This window comes from Pogona vitticeps, chromosome 6 (assembly GCF_051106095.1).
Source record: "Pogona vitticeps strain Pit_001003342236 chromosome 6, PviZW2.1, whole genome shotgun sequence".
Classification (NCBI taxonomy): domain Eukaryota; kingdom Metazoa; phylum Chordata; class Lepidosauria; order Squamata; family Agamidae; genus Pogona; species Pogona vitticeps.
Window position 1 is genome coordinate 77,936,872 of NC_135788.1, and position 22,471 is coordinate 77,959,342.

Sequence of the window (22,471 nt, forward strand, 5' to 3'; positions counted from 1 at the left end):
ATGCATAATCTCCATGCTTTTGCACCACTGCAAAGCCATGTACTGAAGGATCCAAGATTTCTGTGATGCTGTCAGTGGGTGCAAATAGGATCTATGATCTGACATTGGTAAAGAGAAGACAGTACCTAAAAATCATATGAAATCATGTGGATCCACAAACCTATGAGTAAACTGGATAAACATACTCATGAGTAAATTAGATAAAATGTGTTTTGAGGTCATTTAAAGCCACAAAGGGAAATGAGTCATCTGCTGTATATTATTAGTTGTTTTTTTTAAATCACAACTTAAAAACCATTTGCTAGAGTTCCCCAAATTTCACACAGAGCAAGAGCAGACTTTCTGCTACGTCCATGCCAAATGTAGTGCTGGCCCATAATTTTTTTGTTTCAGGCACCCACATCTTTTGATTTTGCTGGTAGAATCCTGTTTACTGGGTCTATGACCGTATAATAAAACTTAGCTGTTTACTGTGCTTATACACAGTAGGATTTCTCTCTTCTAACTCATATCTCATGACACCAAATGGCAAGTGCTAGAAATTACCTTTCATCCTAAATTTAATTAGTCCTGACTTCTCCCTCCTTACTCTTTGGCTGATTGTACAGGACTCCATTGTCTTCTCCATGCTATGCTGTTGTGATTTCTGATGCCAAGTATTTCTACCAGGCCCTGTTGCCTCCTCAGTCAACTTGCCACTCTGCAGTTCACCATAGCAAAGGTAGAAATAAGTGCATCCTTTTATGACATCAGATTCAAGCACTAAGCCATTGCTAGGGCTCAGTTGGGCTGCTGTTGGACATCTCTAGGCCTCAACCAGGTATCTTCAAAGTTTCCAATAGACCATTCCAGGCCTTGGAGATCTTTCCCAAGCTAGCTTTTGTGGAAGAACAGAAAGTGTAGCAGAAGGCAGCCAGTTCTGTCACAGTATAATGGCCTAGAGGCAGCCACTGCCCTCAGGCAGCAGATTTTGCAGTACCAATGTATTTTGGCCATCTATCATGGCATGGATCCTCATGAATTTTTATGTATGCTCATCTCCAAATCATTGCCCATCTCTATTTCCTCGGTTGTAGCACTTTCATGAGAGGTTGGACTGTAAGCTTCTTTGAAGTGGCACATTTTCTCCCCACTTGTACTCTGCAAGGAGCTGTCCATGGAGTGCTCATGGTGTTGATGATGATGAGACTTGCCAGGTCTCAGAGAAAGAGCTGCTGTGCCAGGAAATGGCTGGGCTCCCCTGAATATCCAGGCCAGGCAAACAAATTTGAGGAGCTGTGATGGAAGGGTAGGAGCAAGTTTTGTTTATTGTTACGGGGTGACCATAGTGTTTGGGTACCCAACTCCAACTGTCTGAAAATGGCACCAGGGCTCACTGGCTTCCTGTGTCTGTCCAACATGACACATAATATACTTGCTTAGGAGCTCAGACAGGGAACCCACAATGCCTAGCTCACTCCCTCACACATGCATGGAGAAATACTATGTTCCCAATTCTTGTGACATCACAGGGCCCCACACCATGACTTCACAAAGACCAACCCCAGGCATTGGGCCCCAGATATAATGAGGGGATGGGGGAGATAATCCCATCACAGCCCCTGACAAACAAGACAACACTTCAAAACCATTCTGGAAAAATTCTTTTATTGGTTTTGGAAAAGAGGCTAAACGGGTATCCTCAGAAGAGACAAAGGCCTGGTTCAGCTCCAGCAGGATGCCTGCCTTCTGTTCCCTTGCATACCCCTGGGGAAGAGGAAACTTCGGGCCCTGCAAGAGAAATAGAGAGAAAAAAACAACTAAGGGGCAGGCTCGTCCACTGCTGTCAACCGGCTTCAACCCAGGCATATCCACCGACCAATGTTCTGGCAATTTCATCCCAAAGTTCCGCCTGCCAACATCCACTGGCTTCCACCAGTAATATCAACCCATTCATCTCTTCCACTCCACTTCTGAAGCCAGCCTCCGCCAGCTCCCAAATGCCTGGGTCACACTCACGCCCCGGCGACATTCCCACAGAATGCCAGCCAGCCCATTCACACATACATTGATATACACACAGGCACAAACCAGCTGCTCCCGCCAACACACACTCACCTTCACTCCACGAGCCATTCACACACATGCCTGGGCTTCCATCCACCGATATCCACCAAGCTTCCCTAAGCTAGCTTGAGGAGGCTAACATCCACCACTGGCTTCATCCACCAACCTCTGCCAGCCTCTGCCTTGCGGCCACAGCCAGCTTCTGTAGGGAGATTCCACCAGTTTGTCTGCCGATGCCCAACAGCTTCCCCCAGGTCCATTCCAACGGATCTCCACCAGCCTCGAGCTGTTAACTTGCAAGCCCAGTTAGAAAGTTCCTCTGCTTTCGGAAGAGAACTTGCCTGGGGCAGAAGGGCTGGGTCCCCTCCAGCCGCTGCCGCTCCCTCTGTTGGACTGCTCTCTGGCCACTAGCCTCCCTTCTGGTCTCCTGCCCTGCCCAGCAAGCCCCTTTTATATGTCAGCAGAGAGGTGGGGCCTCTGTGAGGGGACAAAGACCCAGGAGCAAAGGGGTTGGGTTCCCATGGCGACAGCAGCAGCACCCTTGGGATTGGCTGAGTCCTGAAGATGTCAACAGTCCCTCTGATTATGTGATTCACCCACAAGAGCTTGCATTTTGCATGGTTTTTTTTTTTAAAAAATTATTAGTGGCCTATAAAAATGTATCCCCTGTCACCAATCCCTCTGATTGTTAAATCTCCCCTTGTTGGCCTTCTGACAGGATTCTAGGCTGGTGCTCCAAAAAGTTATTTTCCAGCATTTGCACCAAAAGGAACTTTTGTGGGATTGGAGAACCAGTAATTATTTATTTTTAAATACCACTCATAAGAAAAAACAAACAAGCATTTAACCCTTTCAGTGGAGGAGCAGTTGTTTTTTCTAAACTAAAACCTTGGCATTCGGGTTTTAATTGCAGTATTGGCACTCTGAAAAAAAAGAAGTTGATTTTGTGTTGCAGTTTGGGCACTCAGGCTCAAAAAGGTTCACCATCACTGGCCTAGGTACTACCATTGTCTCTTTGGCATCTGCATCACAATGCCACCTAGGACAGTCATTGTTTTCACATGTTATGTGCTCATCACACTGAGACCAGCTACAGTTACTGGCAGGAAAATGGTGTCTCTTGGTTTTATGACTGACCACACTATTTATTGATGTTGTATACAATTAAATTGGGCTATGCTCCATAAAACCTTTTGCCACAATAATTATGTAAGTGCTCAAGATGTCAAAAGATTTCTATATTTAAAATTCTACTTTGAAAGATGCGTGCAAACCGTACTTTGCTCAGTGAGTCAAACAGCCACTTTATATTTGTTTAGTTCATTCTGGTTTATGTGCAACTAATGATATTTTTTTACTCAATTTATTCCTGTAAATGGGCAGTGACCATGCTGAAACAATAAGTTTAATTTCAATTCAGATGAGAAAATACAAAAACACATTAAAATGGTCATTTGAAAGGCCCCTCTTTATTGAAGCAGGAGGACAGAATTCAGTACCTCCTCCTTAGTTCCACAGTTCCAGTTTTCTTCCAGTCTTCACAGTCTGTTTCCATTGAAGTCTGAAATCAGGGGAAATGTTCTACAAGCTTTGGGTAGTGGAAGATTCCTTATTCCTCTATGCAAGTGGGATAGTTCTTTTAATCTTTGAATGGAGACTTTATAGATTCATTGCTAAGGCTTATGCTAGGCAACTGGATTTTCTGTTGAATCTAGCACCAGGAGCAAATTAAATTGTTTAATTTTTTTATGACAGAGTACTGTTGAGTTTAGTTTTGAATAACAATATTTATGAAATAGAAATCTTTACTATTACTATTTACTATTTTTACTATTTTACTTATCATGGTAAAAGCATAAACTAAGAGTGAATGTCAGTGCAACAATTAGTCCTGATCAAGTTGATCACAGTGGAGACCCTTGGGCTAAACACTACTTTGGAAGGCTTAAAGTAATTGTTAACTTGCTTTCTTTTTAGTGTTAATTTACCCTGTATCCCAGCAATGCTTTGGGGAGCTGATAACTCAGAAAGATACCTATTTATTATTCATTGTGCCATGTGTACAGAATAGTATTTTGCTAAACATCTTTACTCAGTATGTTCTTCCTCCTTTTTTCCTCCCTCAAAAGCTCAGCTTGGAGACTACAGTCCTTCCATCCATCTTCCAGGATATCTTTCAGACTATTGCTTCACACCAGAACAAAATAAAGATTTTTTATCTAAAGTAGAATCATTACATGAACAGCACAGGTAATTCTTCCCTCCTTTTTTTCTTCATTTAAAGATTTATTGTTTGCACGTACTGTACATAAGAAATAGTCTCCATTTCATTCCTCCCTGTCCTTCATCCATTTACCACTCCCCCCATTGTGTTCCCAGTGTACGTGGGCATGATTATAATGTTAAAAGTAAATAATAAAATATAAAAATTAATACATGGAAAATGATATAGCCCCTGAAATTTATACAGAGTTAACTTCACCTCCAAAGAAGAGCATTGGTAGATGACCCTTGGATTAAATGTGCCCCTGAGATGTTTTCTTGAAGATCTTCACCAGTTTCAGTCATGTTTGTGCTCAGAATGTGAAAGTAAACAACAGTCCATATGTCCTAAGGAATGATTGTTTGTGTCTGAGAACACAGATGCATGCTTCAGTCTTAATGGTAGCTAATGCAGTCTTCCACTGAGCTGGTAAATACTTCTAGTTCTATTTTTCACTTGCATCTAATTAGACCTGCATTTGGAAGATGTAATAAATAAATACAGAAGAGGACTACATGTGGGTGTGGATTGGCCTGTGATAATGCAAGTCTATAATTTAGAGAGGGAGTACTCTGTTGCTTGCAGGCTAGTTGCTAAAAGAAGGTACTGATGAAGTTGCTAGTTTTGCTGAATATTTGGACGTGGACCAAGTACAGTAACAATTTGCATAAAGCTGTGGTTCAGTCCTTACTACAGAAAATTATTTTACTTTATGGACATCGTGGTATTTCTTTCCATTATCATAAGAGCTGTGGGGACTGGACAAGAAATGTTTGTCCATAAACAAATTAGAATATGGCCTATTCACTTAAAATGTTCTCAGTTTTTATTCTTCCTGAATTCTTTAAATCTATGTATTTGCATGTGCATTCAGACATGAGACACAATAGTACCTGTGAAAAACAGTTGACCAATTGGCCTATTGTGGTAAATCCATCACCACTTCACTTCTGACCATAAAAGTGAGGAAACTGTTCTGATTTTTCTTTGAAATTATGGTTTGATTGTATTTAAATACAGTAATGGTATTTTTAAAATGTCATAGAGAGATGATGAATTACTGTAATAATGTATTTTCTTTGATGTGTTTTGTTTCCAGTGGCCTTAAGCAATCAGAAGCAGAATCCTGCTACATTAACATAGCAAGAACTCTTGAATTCTATGGAGTGGAATTACACAGTGGTAGAGTATGTTTATAGTGCTGTTTTTATATTTCAACATTTTGTATTCTTAAACTGACTCCATTGATGATAGTATAAATTCATTACTTCTAGACATTAATCTGAAATTGCAATTAGGAATTTGCGGTACTGCCAGTTTTCAAGTATTTCAAATATTCTTGTGTTTTCTTTGTATTTTTTAAATAGTACAGCAACAGGTTCTTAATGTGCAAGTCATCCATCCTGTGCAGATATGTAGTTTTTAGATATAATTTCAGACAGATATGTTGGAATATACTGGCTGCCTTAGATATTACAATTATGAACTTAAGATTTCGACAGGAGAACTTGTATAACTGATTTGTTGGAAAACTGACAGTCCCAGATGAAAAGAACAAATTTTGCTTTGTGCATGGCCCATTTAGCGGGTTTTAAAAACTGTATCTATGTAGATTTTCAGACCATACCTTTCCCACTCTCATCTTGTTACTAACAAAGTACCTCAATGTTAAAAGAGGCTTGCTGCGTGATGTGGGGCTGCTGTTCGGGAAACTCTAGACCAAACATTCCATGGGTGTGCAGAATTTTCTGTACTTTTGTTTTTATTCTTAATAAATAATAGCATAACCAACATAGCATTAATTGCTACCAAACCTATTTATATTTATTTTATTCTCATAGAAATCAGTGGGAGTTATTGGCTTGCCTGAGTGAAATAGAACAGATTGCAGTTTGTGGGACTGAACTAAACATGAGCAAAAGATCTATGATACTGGCAAATCATCACACGGCTGAGTTTCCAGGGGAGAATAATATGTTTACCTCAGACTTTAGAGACACAACCTGTCCCAGATACTCATAGCCACAGTGGCTGGAAGGCCTCATATATTGTCAGTGGTCTCAACTACACCTCATTTGATTTCTTCATATACGTAAATTATAAGTAGTAAGTAAATAGTAAGTAAATAGCACTCTCTACTCATATCTTGTACCCCAGTAAATACCTATACACTACTTAGGAAGGGAAGCTAAGCCAAGGAAGAGCCATGCTTACACATGTTACCATTGGTGCTTTGTCAGTTTTAGTTTTCTTCTGTAGAATGTTGGAGGTAGTGATGTGTGCTGACAACATTCCATCTTGTACCATGTACTGATTCTGGTCAATAGTCTGTTAACAAACAGGAATTTTCCATATATGCAGAAAATATTTTACATGAATAGGTGAAGAAGAAGAAGGAAAAAAAAGGAAAGGGAGCAACCACACATAGAAATTTGTCAATTAGTCTTTTAAGGGCATGAAATGATGTCAGTTTCAGCAGAGAGGAAACAAAGGGAAGAAATTGCCCTACATGACATCTTATAGGATCTGGCAAGTGTGGATTAGAGTCAGAAGACTGCATGCCATGAGATTTAAAAAACAAAACAAACCTACACTCTGGGAAGGAATGTTATGAGGAATGAATGTATACCTTTTTTCACTCTGTTTGAACCTCTCCCTACCTCCCAACTCAAACCATGATAAAATATTCCTGTTCCAGACAGGCTGAAGTCAGGGGATGATTCTACTAGGAATTCTGGGTATCTTCTACCTTTTTTAATGATCCACACTTATTTAAGTAGTCTCATTACAAAGAGGTCGGTGTTGGTTGCAGTATTGATGATTACACTGCAGGATACGATGGTGGTTGCACAAAAACTCTGGACTGGTTAGTACACAATATGCAGTTATGTGGCCACTTCATTTTGTAGATATCTATATTGTCTTCTGTCAAGTATAAAAACTAGTTACCTCCTGATCTATTTGGAGACATTTATTCCTCATTCCTACATAAAACTGAATTTCCTACATAAAAATTTGTTTTTGCCATTACTAGTTTGCAATTCCTAGTACTACAGCTTTCGGTTCATCTGTTTTTTCCCCTGTGGTCTCATTTTTAGGATTTGCATAATCTTGACCTTATGATTGGAATTGCTTCAGGAGGTATTGCTGTATATAGAAAGCTCATCTGCACAAGTTTCTACCCCTGGTAAAATGTTTGCTTTCTAATTCATGTGTGAATAAAAATGAAAGATTAGAATTCAAAATAATGCATCCCTTGTTCTCTTAAGACTTCTCACTAGAGATGGGATATTCATATTCGTCTCCCGGGCCCTTTTGACCCTCTCCCCAGAACTGGCTGGTCCACTCATTGGTGCAGGGTGCCATTGATGGTAACATTGCACCAATTGTGGAAATAGCCCAGCCGGTACTTCCTTTCCTTCCTTGACTTCCATGGCACCTGTGGTGTTGTGCTTCATTATTCATATCCCCCAGGATACAAGCACAAAGCTCCCATGTCTACTTCTGACAGTGATGTGTTTTGTTTTGTTTTTTGAAAATATCAGTAGGGATTTCTTTTTTCCCTGGGCCTAAACAGAATATAGTCTGCTAAACTCGGAGTCTCTCTTCCTCCATTACCTCCGTTCTGTGTCTTTATACTGTTTAGGAGGTCCACACAAGCCTTTGGAGATGTTTTGGGTAGTACAAGTGGCCACAAGTTTGGAAAAGGCGTTAGAATCCATATAACCTTTTTATTTATTGATGGTGCTTTAATTGTGTTAATTTGTTTTAGACTATCACTATGTTATATTTCCTTTTTTCTTAGGGTCAATATAATTAAAATTTCTTTTAAGAGAAAAAAGTTCTTTATCCAGCAGCGGCAGAAACATGTAAGTATGTTTGTATAGGGGTTTCCCTCTTATATAACCTCCTACTTTTTCCTCTCCTCTTATAATTTTTAAAATGTGGTTGTTATCATTCTACTACTACTACTTCATATGTCCTTATCAATTTATTTTAACATACCATTTAATTAAACATACATTTAAAAGCTTGTTTGTCTTGTCGCGCCAATTGCAGAAGTAGCCTGGCCAGCGCTGTACTCTCTGTACTGCTGAGCCCTCAGCAGTTGAGCAGGGAAATTCGTCATCTTGCCTCCTTGCTGAAGTGGTCAGCAGTGCAGGGAGGCAGGGAAGCGCTGGCTAGACTACTTCTGTGATTGGTGCAATGTTACTGTGAACTTGCAATACTCTTCTCTTCACTGACATTACTCACACATGCCTTATGGTCATCTCCAGGAGCAGCTCCCACAGCTGCTTATCCTTTGCTTGTAGCTATGGGCTGAAAACTGCTAGTCAATTCACTGCACTTGTCACCCTTCACTTCTGACACATGTAACATTTAAAGGATCGTAAGCATAGCTACAAAACCATATTGTAGCCTGGACTCAACGTATATCTGCAGAGGGAATGCAGCATGCAGATGAGTGATTGCTGTATGGTAGCAGCAAATACATAAGGGTTTTTTTTTCTATATTCTATATTCTCAATTGCTTTGAAAATGGTGTAACTTTGGTTAAATCTGAGAATTAAATTGTAGGTTTTGGATCAAATTACATGCTATAGCATATCATTAGAAGGAGATAGAATGGAGTCCTTTGTCAGCATCATGACTAAGTGATCAGAATCCAAGCTAAGCTAGTATTCAAGTCCTAATGACCAGTTGCAAAACAAAGCAAACTGATCTGGGGTTAAAACACACATTCAGGTAAATGCATCTTTCCTGCTCTTAAAACGTTTTCTCCCTAGCAAATCTCTTTTGTTATTTATGTACTCTGCAATTAGACGTGCAAAGGAAGCTGTCATTTACAGATTAATTATTATTCCATTGGTAATGACACTTCTCCCTTTAATAGGTGATCAGTTGTTTTAATTTAAAAAGTGGAGAAAGGCTTGACATCATGTGGTACAGTAACCATTGATGCATTAATTAATATGCTCAGTAGCAATCTATGGCTTTTCTCTCTATAGATATTCCTTTCCTCTTTTTCCAGATTAGTGGACACAGTTTTGAGCACTGATTGTGCTAAAAATGAAACATTTCAAAATGTTTAGGATATATGGGAGAATTGATTGAGATATAAACTTTATGACGGAAAGGCAATAAAATAAAAGATGATTGAGCCTTGGACAAATTTACTACAGATATAGTTGCAAATATATGTGTACAAACTTGCCTTTTCCGTTGGAGACAAATAGTATTATGGGGCCATCTTGCAGCAAAACAAAGAATTGCAATATTATATATGTAGTATGTTTACCTTAATAGTCTGTGGACCTTCTATTGACATTGTATCTGTAAATTTTGCTTTATGAAGCCCTAAGCAGATTTGCCTTAAATATGCTGCATATTCCTAGTTCAGTATTAACAAATTTGTCTGATCAGGCACAGGTGGTTCTTCTAACCTTTTTTAAAAGTTAAGCCCCAATAAGATCACAAGGACAAGACTGTGGGGATAATAGTCCTATTTTATTTGCCCTCCAATAGTCAGAAATATTTTGCTTCTCAGGTCTATTTACTGGATAGAGACTTCTGAAAATGTGCTGTACATAACCATTTGTTTGGGTGATGGTGATGGTAAGACTTTCCAGAATGAGGCTACAGCCAGGGAAGAAAGGAAACAGGCAGGAATTGACAAAGAAATTCAAGGAAGAAATATGTAGCTTTCAAAAAAAAAGTGATTCTTTTGTGTTTTTTGTGGTTGTGGTTGTCAAATCTATCCGCGTGGGGTAACCTTATTAATTAGACTTTTAAAGGGGAGTATTCTACTTACTGGTAGCAAATCACTGATCAGAACAGCTGTTTCTGTATGGACCAGAATCCTTTTGGTGTTCACATAAGATTTGTATAACTTCCTGCAGCAAATAGGAGCTAATTGACAAGGTTGCTGAGTGTGTCTCAGTTACACAACTGGGCACATGGCTAGGTATGTGATCAAGAGGCACCCCAGCATCTTGTTAATTAGGTACAATTACCGGTAACTTCCACACATTTTACTTGAAGTCCAAAATGGTTCCGGCCATTGTGTAATGAATTTCTGCTGAAAGTAAGATAGTAGAGATGGCTTTGTACTCAGAGATTTAAACATTAGAAGGAACTGCAATCTTTAGGCTGATTTATGTTTAAAGGAAAGATCTTGATTTATTGCCATTTTAAGAAATAGCAGGTAAAACACTTGTTATATTCTTTGAATTAAAGTATTTGGTAGAATACTACTTGTGCCTTTTATGTTTACAGAATGAATCCAGGGAGCACATAGTTGCCTTCAATATGTTAAACTACCGAGCATGCAAAAACCTGTGGAAATCTTGTGTAGAACATCACACATTTTTCCAGGCAAAAAAGATACTACCTCATGAAAAGAAACTACTTCCCCATTATTGGACTATGGGTTCTAGAACACCAACCAAGTGAGTACTATATATAATTTGAAGTAATATATCTCAGAATGCAATTAAAAAACAAACCCAAACTAATACATGTCTAGTCCGTAACTGTGCCATGAATAATTTAATGTTTAAAATCCAGAACTGGAAAAAGGTTTTGCTGCTATCATAAATGTTCTTGTGTTATAGGTTTCTGGTAGGATTCAACATGTAACCAGAAGCCTAGGTACCGTACCACAGGAAGCTTAGCTATTGTACCACAGACAGGTATCTTTGTACTGGGAAGCAAACAGAACCATATGGGAAAGTAAATTCCAGAGATTCTTGTTTAGACTAGAAAAAAATCTAATGTATTATCAGTTGTGGAACACAGAAACATCCTGCAGATTTGGACTACATTTTGGCATGTGAGCTTTGATTTGCATGTAATATTTAAGATTAGCAAATTAACAAAATTTGGGGTTTTCTGTTATACTTTAACTGGCTGCTGGATGGCCAGTATATAGCTACTATACACTAAGATATCAGTTTGAATGTTCTTATGATAAAAGCATGATTTTATTTTAGGAAATGAAATGCAGATTATCAGTAGTTTGTTACTGTGGTCTTCCAGTGGCCTGAACTGACCATGGAATAAAGAAACAAAATTTGAGTTTAATATATTCACGAAGGCTTTCACGGCCGGGATCTAATGGTTGCTCTGGGTTTTTCGGGCTCTTTGGCCATGTTCTGAAGGTTGTTCTTCCTAACGTTTCACCAGTCTCTGTGGCCGGCATCTTCAGAGGACAGCAACCTGTCCTCTGATTTGAGTTATCCAGTGCCTGCCTTCCCCCACACTGGTGATTTAAATTAGTTTGGGTGACTCCTGTAACATTTATTTACTCTAGATAAATGTGAAATTGGCTGCCTTCTGTTCAAAAAAGATTATTGCCAAACTTGTGTCCTTTACTCAAGGTAATATATACTGTAATTAGCTATAATTAATTCTGGGTATTCTGGGATTCAGGCCAGAACATTTACTGTGTATTTGGCATAATTTTCAATAATATGATGAGACCCCAGTTCTAAAAACAATTGGTGGTTGAGATATATAAAGGAAAAATATTTCTATATTGTTAGGTGCTAGCTTGTATATATTGTTTGGTGTTGTTTGGGACATTCTAGAGAAGACGTGTAGTTATTTTCAGTCTCCTTCTCAAACAGAGGTCATAATGATTCTAAAACATTCCTATTTGTAATTAACTTGCCTATTCCCTGAGGCTGTTCACATAAAGACTGTTAAGGGAAGGGGAACTGTTCTGAGGATAACATCTGAAAATAGCCAAAGCCTGTCCAACAGTCACATATTTAAATGCCTTTTAAGATGGAGAGGAGAGATTGGTCTGGCCAGAAGGTGATGGTGACCATGATCCATTATTAGAGTAATAACTCCTAAAACTGGAAGAGTGTATCAGGAAACATGGAGAAATGCTTCATAGTTAGGTACTTGGAGAACTGAGCCCCAGCAGTCAGCAGGGTGGTTTGTTCTTTATGTTCTCCAAAGGGTGTGCTTGCATAAGTAGCAAGGTGTTTTCACCCTTAGTATTTTTTTCCAAAACCAGTTATGTAACAGTATGGCAAGTTATTGGAGACTACTGTTCAAAGGCAAATATTCTGATAATAAGTTGTGAGCAGCCTGGTTGTGACCAGATTGTATCAGGGTCGTGCCTTGGCCTGGTTCTGCAGTGTCCTCATATGTTAGAGTTTGGCTATTCTCTGTCAGTGGGTGGATAATATCCTGAAGGGGTTTGTCTTTTCTGTTTTCAGGCAGAATGTATGCAAATTAACTTCAGATACCTTTTAAAAATCCCTGACATTTGAAGGAGTAATTGACTCCTTCCAGTTGTTTGTTTTGCCTACTCCACAAAGGTCCCAGTTCTAGAGGGATTTTGATTTTTCTTTGTGGTATCTGTTGATCACACATGGGAGTGTGTGTCTGTGCCTGCACAAAATTTGCACCTGCACGAAACATTTGTTGGAACCTTCTAGATATCAAAGCAAAAAGACTGTTAGGGCAGCCCCCTTCCACTGTGCATGTCCCTGTGCCTAGCAGTTTCCCCTCAGTTCCCTTTAGTGTTGCTGAGGGAACTTTTCAGAATGTGAGTCTACAGCCTTTTTCAGTTTAAACCTCAAATCTTACCTTTGGTCATTTGTCATTTTCCTTTTCCTTTTCAGCTTCTTTTGCCCCCCATGCAAACGTTTGTTAGTTTATATTTATTATTCCCGATCATCGTTAGAGGCTTTCCTGCCTTTTTATGACCCCGATGGGCCCATTTAAAAGGTGTGCCACATATAGAAACAAGATTCTCCTCACTGACAAGTATTATAAGTCTTTGTGTTGCTGCAAGGACGTAGGGTTCCTGTCAGTGCAAGCCTCAGATATCCATGTGGAAGACTCCTTCCAGACAGCTGCGTATAGAGGTGATCTAGTCAGATGCCCACCCCACTGTTACCTGGGCCCTGAATGGTATTTCACCCATCCATCCTTTTTTGAATATTCTGGGGTGCAGTGAGAGAAACATTCTCGCTTTCTTCAGTATATACCATTGCACTCACCCATGCTATCCCTCTGGTATGGGAGTCTGGCACCAAAATTGCCAGAGAACGGGAATGGATGCTCCATGTCAAATCCTATGAAGCATGGGCAATCTAGCTTGGCTGGTTTATCAGAGGACTCAAGGGCTTAGATACAAGACCTTCCCTTTGACAGGGAAAGCCTATTCAATGAAAAGACTGATGATATAATGGAAAAGCTGCACAAGAAGAGAAATGCAGCCAAAAGAATGGGTTTCTATGCATCATATCAACAAAGACAATTCCAACAATACTGGAAATGACCCTGCCCATATTCACCATCAAAATTCGTATCTGATTGCCAGAGGCCTCCACTATTATCAGCCTCCCAATGTTACAGGCAGTAGTCACACTGTCAGAAGTAAGAACAACCAGTCGGCTCCAAATGCCAAGAGAAAAAGACCAAACAGCACCCTTGACTGCTTACATACCAAGATCCACCTGCCATTGACTCCTACCACAAAGGACACCATTACACTACCTGGCATACTGTTACCAATAATGAATGGCTACTAACCATCATCGAATGTGGCTATGCCATAGAATTTATATCTCTCCTTTCAGCCAGTCTCTTCAGGCCCACAGCACCATCTCAGGTTTTATAGGAGGAGGTAGCTATGCTACTAAAGAAGGATTCCATCAAGCCTGATCCTCTAGAAATGCTTTGCTGTGGTTCTACTCATGTTATTTCATGGTTCCAATTAAGAATGACCGTCTGAGACCAATTCCAAATCTCAGAGATATAAATTCTTACATAGACTACCACTCCTCAAAAAGGGGACTGGTTTGCTTTCATTGACCTCAAGGGCACTTACTACCACATGACCATCCATTCTGAACATTGTTGTTTCCTATGTTCTTGTTAAACAACAATATCTATCAATTCAAGGTGCTTTTAGTCTTTCTACAGCATCCAGGCTTTTACAATGTGCATGGCACCAGTAGCTGACTACCTTAGATTCTGCGGTATTGTTATGTTCTGTTATACAGATGTCTGGCTGATAGTAGCCAATTCCAGGGTCAAGGCAGAGAGAGAGATGTCCTCTTCAGACAGATCTCAAATGAATCTTTAAAAATCAAATTTAAAACCATATCAGACAGTTTATTACACTGGTGTATGGCTGGACTCCACAGTACAGTTTGTTTGTTTGTTTGTCCGTCCATCCAGCTTCTATACTGTCCATTTAGCTACAAGGCCACTCTGGGTGGTTTACACTCAAAAAAATAAGACACAAAAATATAACCGTTTAGGGCCTTGTTTAAGTCATCACCTTGAAGCTGGCACAGAAACAGACAGGTAGCCAGTGCAAGGAGACCAGTGTAGGGGATATATGTTGGTATTTCTTCACCCCATTCAGCAAGCTGGCCACCACATTCTGGACTTGCTGAAGTTTATATAGCAGCTTCATGGGCAGCCCCACATAAAAAGCATTGCAGTAGTCTAATCTCAAGACTAACAGTACATGAACCAGTGTAGGACCCCGGTGTCAAGGTAGGGCCACAGCTAATCTGCTTCAGATGAAAAAAGGCTACCCGGACCACCAGCACTACCTGAGACTCCATCAATAGCATGTCCAGGAGTACACCCAGATTGCGAACCTCACCCTTCACAGAAAGAGGAGCGCCACCGAACAAAAAGGAGTCCCCCAACCTGTAGACACTAGTGGCACCCACTCACAGGATCTCCATCTTGTCCTGATTCAGCCTCAGTCAGTTATCCATCATCCATCCCAGCACGGCATCCAGGCAACGCTTAAGGGACGGGACAGCACCCACTGCAGAAGGATGGAAAGAGAGATAGAGCTGGGTTTCCTCTGCATATTGGTGACATGCTCCAAAACTCCTGATGACCTCCCCAGGGGCCCCATATAGATATTAAACAGCAACAAGGAGATGATTGGCCCCTGAGGGACTCCACATTTAAGAATTGAAGGGGTGCATATTCTCTCCCTGAGCTGCACTCTCTGAGGATGGTCCTCTAGGAAGGAACAGAGCCAGGACAAAGCTAGGCCACTGATCCCCAACCCAGAGAGCCTACCCAGGAGGATACTTTGGTTGACGGTATCAAAGGCTGCTGAGAGATCGAGGAGAGCCAATTGACATTTTGCCCCTGTCAGTCTCCCTCAAAAGGTCATCCTGCAGGGTTACCAGTGCCGTTTCCATGCCATGATACAGACTGAACCCAGACTAGAACAGGTTGAGGGCTTTGGTCTCCTCCAGGAGTGCCTGTAACTGATCAGCCACTGCCATCTCCAGTAGTTTGCTTAGGAGTGGAACATTAGTGATGGGTGTATAGTTAATATCGTCCACAGCCTTTGAATGGATTGAATCGGACTCAACCAGCATGGCCGGTAGTCAGGGATTAAAGTTGTCACCACCCTGGAGAGCATCACATTGAAGAAGGCTGTCTTGTAAAAAGTTACATCTCACCCTGGGTCTGCTTTTGGATATTGGTTTGCTGTCTGCTCCTGTTTCCAGTGATTGAGAACAAAGTTTTCTATACAGCATGAGTTTCACAGGTCAAAATGTATGCTATCTGAAGGATCTTATTTCCCCATATAAACCTCCACGCATCTTAAGATCTGTAGTTCCAAGACTGTGCTAATCATTGCCATGTAACAAGTTTGGTGTTTGTAAACATATTGTTGCCAGTAGCCTGGAATATTTGGCATGTGTGGCTCTTTGTTTTAGGTAGCAATCAGTGGGTTCTAACAGTGCAGTTCCTGAAATGCTTGTTGTTGTGGGTCTTGAATAATCTTGTGTTAACTTCTGCTTCACTGTGAAGGCAAACTAAAATAGATCCCTTTCACCTCACAAATAATGAAACATGAAGCTCTCTTTTATTTTCTTGTGCTGAAAATACTTTATCTAAATAGTGTGTTGTTTCATTTCAGATCTTCTAATAACCAGTGCTGTAGAAAAGTAATAGGTGGCATGATTTGGAATCCAGCTATGAGGAGATCATTATCTGTTGAACATCTAGAGACCAAAAGCCTTCCTTCTCGGTCTCCTCCAGTTACCCCAAACTGGTAAGGTATTGTTCAGATCTTTAAAAATCTGAAGTAGGCTGGAGCGTAAAGCACAGATTGTATTTGTATGAAGCTTTCTTCTTTTTATAGGATAAGTAGTCATTAGTGTGAGGGTAAGGTTGTCCTCTAGTTCCAGACAGTGGACAGATGTTTGAAGGCTGTCCACTGTTCTGGCTGTGTGACCACCTGTCAGGCTTGAGGCAACCAGCTCAGTTGCCCCTCCACTCTGAAACTGGTGTTGCTGAATGCCAGATCTGTATCCAATAAGTCCCAGCTGATCTACGATCTTATTCTGGAGAATGATGCAGATCTGGCCTGCATAACCAAAACTTGGATGGGCAATGACGGGTATTCCTCAGTCCCTTGCCTGTCCTTCAGGTTATGCTGTCCAATACTAGAGGAGACCGAGGGGACAGAATGTGTGTGGCCATTGTTTATTGAAGCACTCTGGAGGTTGTTGGCTTCTCTACTGTGATGACACCTGGTCTGGAGGCTCTTCATGTGTTGATTGGGGACAGGGATGGTATTGGGATCTTGCTGGTCTACCGTGCTCCCCTTGATTCAGCCATTTCCTTACCAGAGCTGGCGGACTTCGTCTCTGCAGCTCTGTTGGGATCCCCGAGACTACTCGTCTTGGGTGATTTCAACATACATGCGGAGATGGAGGTTTCCGGTCCAGTTCTTGATTTCCTGGGAACCATGGCTTCCTGGGACATGTCCCAAAATGTTAACGGCCCCATCCACGTAGGTGGTCATATGCTAGACCTGGTGTTCTCTTCTGAGCAGAGGGAGTGTGGTCTGATGGTGACTAACCTTGTGTCCATCCCTTTGTCATGGTTGGATCACCACCTAATAAAATGCAATCTCACAGTGGCTCTCCTCCACCCAGGGGGAGCAGGGACCTATTCTAATGGTCCACCCTCTCAGGCTACTGGATCCCATAGGATTCCAGGACTCCATGCCAGGGATACCATCTGGTGCTCCTGTCAAGGCTCTGGTTGACGGTTGGTTCACCACCACCACCAGGGCTATAGGCACGATAGCTCCTGAACATCCTCTCTGTTGCAGAGCTTGACCAGCTCCCTGATTTAACCTGCAGCTGAGAGCTATGAAGCAGAACAGGAGAAGACTGGAGGGCATTTGGAGGCAGAACCCGATGGAAAATAACCTAAAAGCTGTTAGGATCGCATCCAACCTTTACCTTTCTAAGATAAAGGGTGCAAAAAAAGAAACATCACTATCCGGATAAGCGAAGCTTCCAATGAGCAGGCAGAAATATTGCACAGAGTACGCAATCTATCTGGAATTGGTCATAGTGATTGGCCTCCCCCTAGTATCTCACCTGACCAATTTGCAGAATTTTTAAAAGCTAAAGTGGAGGCCATCCACCTGGACCTAAGCCCTTATTTGAAACCAGTAGATCAAGCCGATACATCTTGAGCTGGGACATCCAGTGCATTGTCTTATGCAATGAGAATTACTCACTTTCAGCTGGTGACGTCACTTGAGGTTGACAAGGTAAAAGCCAAATAAATAAATAAATAAATAAATAAATAAATAAATAAATAAATAAATAAATAAATGTGAATGTCAGAAAAGCACTGTACATGTTTATTCTTTGTGATCTCTGAATCACACGTGGGTGTTTCTGTGCCTGCATGAAACTGGTCAGAACATCCTAGACCAGTCCCAGAGCAGCCCCCGCATCAGTTCGCATACTGTCTGCCTAGCATTTCTCTACAGCTTATCTTGTTTACTGTGTTTAAATATCTTTCCCTGTTTACCTCATCTTCATAATCAGCCCATTCATCTCTTTCTGTAAGTGACCACTAAAATAACAGTAGTAGTATTAGTTATTAGTTGTTGTATTTGATGCTTTCCCTTTTTTTTTATGGCCCCGCTTGGCCCATTTAAGAAGTGTGCCAATAAGATTCCCCTCACCAATGGACATTTCAAGTGTTTGTGCTGCCTTGATGAGGGGCAGCAAACTCAAAATTGTCAGTTTTGTCGCAAACTGACAAAGATCACCATTTTAAAAAGCTGAAAATCCCGCTTCAAATTCTACCTCTGGAATAAGTCATTGCAGGTGATAGGATCCTTATACTAGCAAATAGCCTCAGTTCCAACAGTGTCTGACTATAGGATGTCCTACAGATACCATGAAGTGCTCCAGTCATACTCCACCACTATCAAAACCTAAGATGACCAGGGATCAAGGGAAGTTGAGATGGTGCAGATACCATTTCTCGATACCGATGATGTACTATTGACACTGAGGGCACCATCTGCACTGAAATACACCTCATTGAGTGCAACTTTTGCATCGAAATTGACCTCTCCTTCAGTGTCAAAAAAGATAAAAGAATTTTCAGGACTCAGCTTCTGCTGTGGCAAAGAAACTGTTGCTGAGGCAAAAGCCCAAGAGATCCACAGAACAATCTGCTCCCCCCACCCCGCCCTGGCAATCTAAAGAACAGGCAACAAGTCTCCCCTATTCAGCCTGCAGGAGGATTTGGTGTGTTTCAGGTCAACTTTTGAGGTGGAAACGTCTCAGAACCAAGCTTGTCTCCAGCCTTTAGCCAGTATCCAGAGTGGAGTCTGCTTACCCAGCACACCTTGTGTTAGTTGTCTCTGATACAGGGAAGCCCGCATCCAGAAGACTGCCCTAGGAACCAAAGCCTACATATTTCAAATCAGAATGAGCAAACCCCCTCAGTGATGACTTTCACTAGCATTCAGCTCACAAAATCACCTTTTGAGCAGATGGTCATGGCAGACCAAAGACTTCTTGCATACAAAATGGCATTTTTGGTCGCTATCACCACATCACAGACAGCAAGTGAATTGTGCACTTTCCAACATGACCCACCTTTCTTGCAATTCCATTGGGATAAAATTATCATTTTTCTTGATACATCCTTCCTGCCTAAGATAGTAGCAGACTTTTACTTTAATCAGCCTCTCATCCTCCCAATTTTGTTTCTACTGCCTACTATAGAACTAGAAAAAGCACTTGATACTTTAGATGTATGTAGAGCCCTAGTTTTTTATACAGCAAGAACTACACACTTCTGGAAGTCTAACAAGTGATTTGTTTAGTAATCAGGGGTCAAAGATAGGAGAACATATAATTCCCCATCACTTATCAGAGTGACTTGTGAAAACAATCATACTGTATTGCCAGCTGGCAAAGAAACTTTTCCCTGGGTCTCTGAAGGGACACTCCACTAGGGTTGTTGCAGCCGCTACAGCCTTTCTCAAAGGAATCCAGCTATGAGACATTTACAGTGTGGTCCCACTCCTCAATATTCATCAAACATTGACTGGATGTCAGGGCAAAACTTGATGGTGTGTTTGGAAGTGTGGTCCTTTTATCTCTGTTGGCATGACATCCCACCAGCCAGTAAGTGAGTTTGTCAGTCACCTACATGTGTGATTCATTGAGACCATAAAGAAGAAGAGGTTACTTACCTGTAAGTGTGGTTTTTCAAGTGATCATCTGTGAATTCACACAAGCTGTCCATCCTCCCCTCATTACCACTAGACTTAGGACCATCTTCACTGGGAGGCTGCTCTTAACATTTTTCTTAAAACTATAAAATGTTCTGAGAAGTTTCAAACAGATGCAGAAACACCCACATGTGTGAATTCACAGATGATCTCTTGAAGAACCACGGTTACAGGTAAGTAACCTGTTTGTCATCTTATAAATTGAGGTTGACTTTCTATCTCCCCATATTCCTTACAGGAAGTCTAGTAAGCTTTGGAGGTATGCCTCCTTTTGAAGTCACCCATGATCCTCTTACAGGAGAAGATTCTGCAGAATTTATCTGTTGGTCATCACTCTCATAGTCTAAATCAGTCATTCTCAATCTTTGTTTTAGCCATGGCCATAAACACAATATGAAAGAAATGTAGGCCTAATCAAGTTTGTATAGCTCACATAATGAACCTTATAAGGTTGAAAAATTTTTTGCAGTCTGTGGCCTCCTTCAACAATGCCGCCACCCCAACCCCCCCCCCCAGGGCTCATAGACCCCCATGGAGAATGGCTGGTCTGAATCCTTCCACACAAGGTCTGAGGCATCATGGGCCTCAAGGGAGAATGGAGAACTTGTAGGGGTTAATTGCAAATGAAACAACATCTCACAACAGACTTTTCCTCTGAGAATGTTTTTCAAGGTTTTTGCCATGGTCTTTGATTTTGTCTTATTCATCTATTGTTATGCCTTTTAACATGACCTTGCTTCCAAATCTGTGGGGAATTTCTGAACTTTCTCTATGACAGCTCCTTCGTTTCCCTTTTCAGGCTTTCTTTGAAAAGCTTATCTTTAGAAATGACAAATGCTAACAAAAGCCAAACTTACATGTTTCTGCTTTTGCTTCTTATTGGTCTTGTAGAAGATCTAATTTCCTCATCCTGCAGTGAGACAGAATTCTCATTAAATACTATAGGTTCCACTCAACTCACTTCTCAATCTTAAAGTGGTATTTAACAAAATTTAGAATCTTTGTCATATGGGAAACACACATAGATAAATTTGACACTACTTTTCCAGATACACATGGAATCGCTGGTCAGATACCTGGGAATGATATTTTTATACTTCTCCCTTCTGAGGGCAAGATTCCTTGTAGGGTTTCAGACTCCAAACAACTGAACCCAGAAATCCCAGTCATAGCAACAGTACACCATGCTTTTCATTGATGGGGTTGAGGAGTTCTCTTGTTCATCTTTCAGCCATTTTGTGTGTGTTTGTCGCTCATTAGCATAACTAATTGCTTAATACTGCAGGAATCTCACTTTCTTTGTTGGAAGAGTTGGTGCAGAGGCTGAAATTAGGAGCTGCTTTCCCATGCTGAACTACTAGTTGCCTTATGTAAAAATTTCTGTCCCTGGGCTTTTATCCTATGCATTTGTACCTGGCAGTAAGTCTTATTTGCTGAAATTCTATGGCTTAGTGTAGTAAGTTGCACTAGAATAGGCTCATTGAATCAGTGAGGATTTGGTGCATCAACTTTTTAGATTCCATTGATTCAGTGAGTTTACTGTAGTTACTAATTACTCTGCTAAGCAACAGGATTTCGGCCATTGAGTAGAAGCATTAACATAAATATACTGGATTGCGCTGTTGCTGTGTTTCTTCTGTCTGCTAATGAGTGTGATTGTGAGGGAGGGCTTGTCCAATTCATACTCACTTGAAATAAATGGTTAGGAAGGCAGTATGGTACTAACACCAAAGTAGGTGTATATGATCATATGATAGAATAATTACCTTTTTAAAACTTTGAGAAAGGTCCTATCATAAACTCTGAAGCTTTCTTCTTTTAAGGAGGAGTCCTAGACTTCGTCATGAGATTCGTAAACCACGACACTCATCTGTAGATAACCTTGCAAATGAGATTTCCTATATAACGGAAACAGAAGATGTTTTTTACACCTATAAGAGTTCCACAGCTTCAAAGGATAGTGATTCAGAGTTGTCTCAAACCAACAGCCCACGGAGAAGGTAAATGTAAACAATAAACAATTGTTTAATAATAATCAATACAATTTCTGAAGTGTTGGGTCTGTCATTAGCCAGTGAGGCATCTGCCTTAGGCAGCAGATACTAAGGATTGCAAAGCAAGGATAAAGTTCTGGATTACAGTATTTCATGCACTGAGCAACCTGTCTGGTGTCTCCTAAAATAACGCTCAACTTAGAGTGAAGGATGTTGTCTTGTTACTCAGTGGCTAGTCTAGTCGGCGTCTATATGTTTAATGAAGAGCAAAGGACTCTTGTCTTGTGCCTCAGGTAGTAAAATATATTTGGATGACGCTGGAATTCAAGGCTGCATTGCACTGGAAATTGGCAGTATAATAGCATGATAAAGATGACATTTCTGTTCAGGGGGGATCTAAGTGGAACTGGTATTTCAACAGAACTGGCAAGAGTCACATCAAGAGCAGGAGGGAATCAGTTTCTCGCTGAGTATGTGTATATTCTTTCTGTGTATATTTTCTGTTTAGTTAGTCATTTCAATAAATATACTCAGTAATTTAGAAACCTGTTGCTTTGAGACTGGAGTACAGTGGACCCTTGACTTACAGAC

At 40.8% G+C, this 22,471-nt stretch overlaps 1 protein-coding gene and 1 long non-coding RNA gene across 5 annotated transcripts in view; one reads left to right on the forward strand and one right to left on the reverse strand.

Moving 5' to 3' along the window:
* The window catches only part of PTPN3 (protein tyrosine phosphatase non-receptor type 3), a 124,546-nt gene that overhangs the window by 46,477 nt on the left and 55,598 nt on the right, over positions 1–22,471 (forward strand). For 2 of the 3 annotated variants that reach the window (XM_020786577.3, XM_020786578.3), the window contains exons 8-14: positions 4,176–4,296; positions 5,409–5,496; positions 7,408–7,496; positions 8,115–8,178; positions 10,586–10,758; positions 16,242–16,376; positions 21,710–21,886. In XM_020786577.3, the coding sequence (XP_020642236.2) occupies positions 4,176–4,296; positions 5,409–5,496; positions 7,408–7,496; positions 8,115–8,178; positions 10,586–10,758; positions 16,242–16,376; positions 21,710–21,886 (847 nt within the window). The remainder of the gene's footprint in view (positions 1–4,175; positions 4,297–5,408; positions 5,497–7,407; positions 7,497–8,114; positions 8,179–10,585; positions 10,759–16,241; positions 16,377–21,709; positions 21,887–22,471) is intronic. The other variant, XM_020786580.3, reaches the window with a different exon arrangement.
* On the reverse strand, positions 1,631–21,784 carry LOC140708382 (uncharacterized). Of its 2 annotated transcripts, none has more exons than XR_013537454.1 (3): positions 21,653–21,784; positions 20,744–20,796; positions 1,631–1,770 (listed from the first exon to the last, which is right to left on the reverse strand). It is a non-coding gene; the product is annotated as an uncharacterized LOC140708382 (long non-coding RNA). The 2 variants fall into 2 exon arrangements; XR_012088536.2 differs by lacking the exon at positions 1,631–1,770 and adding an exon at positions 15,037–15,122.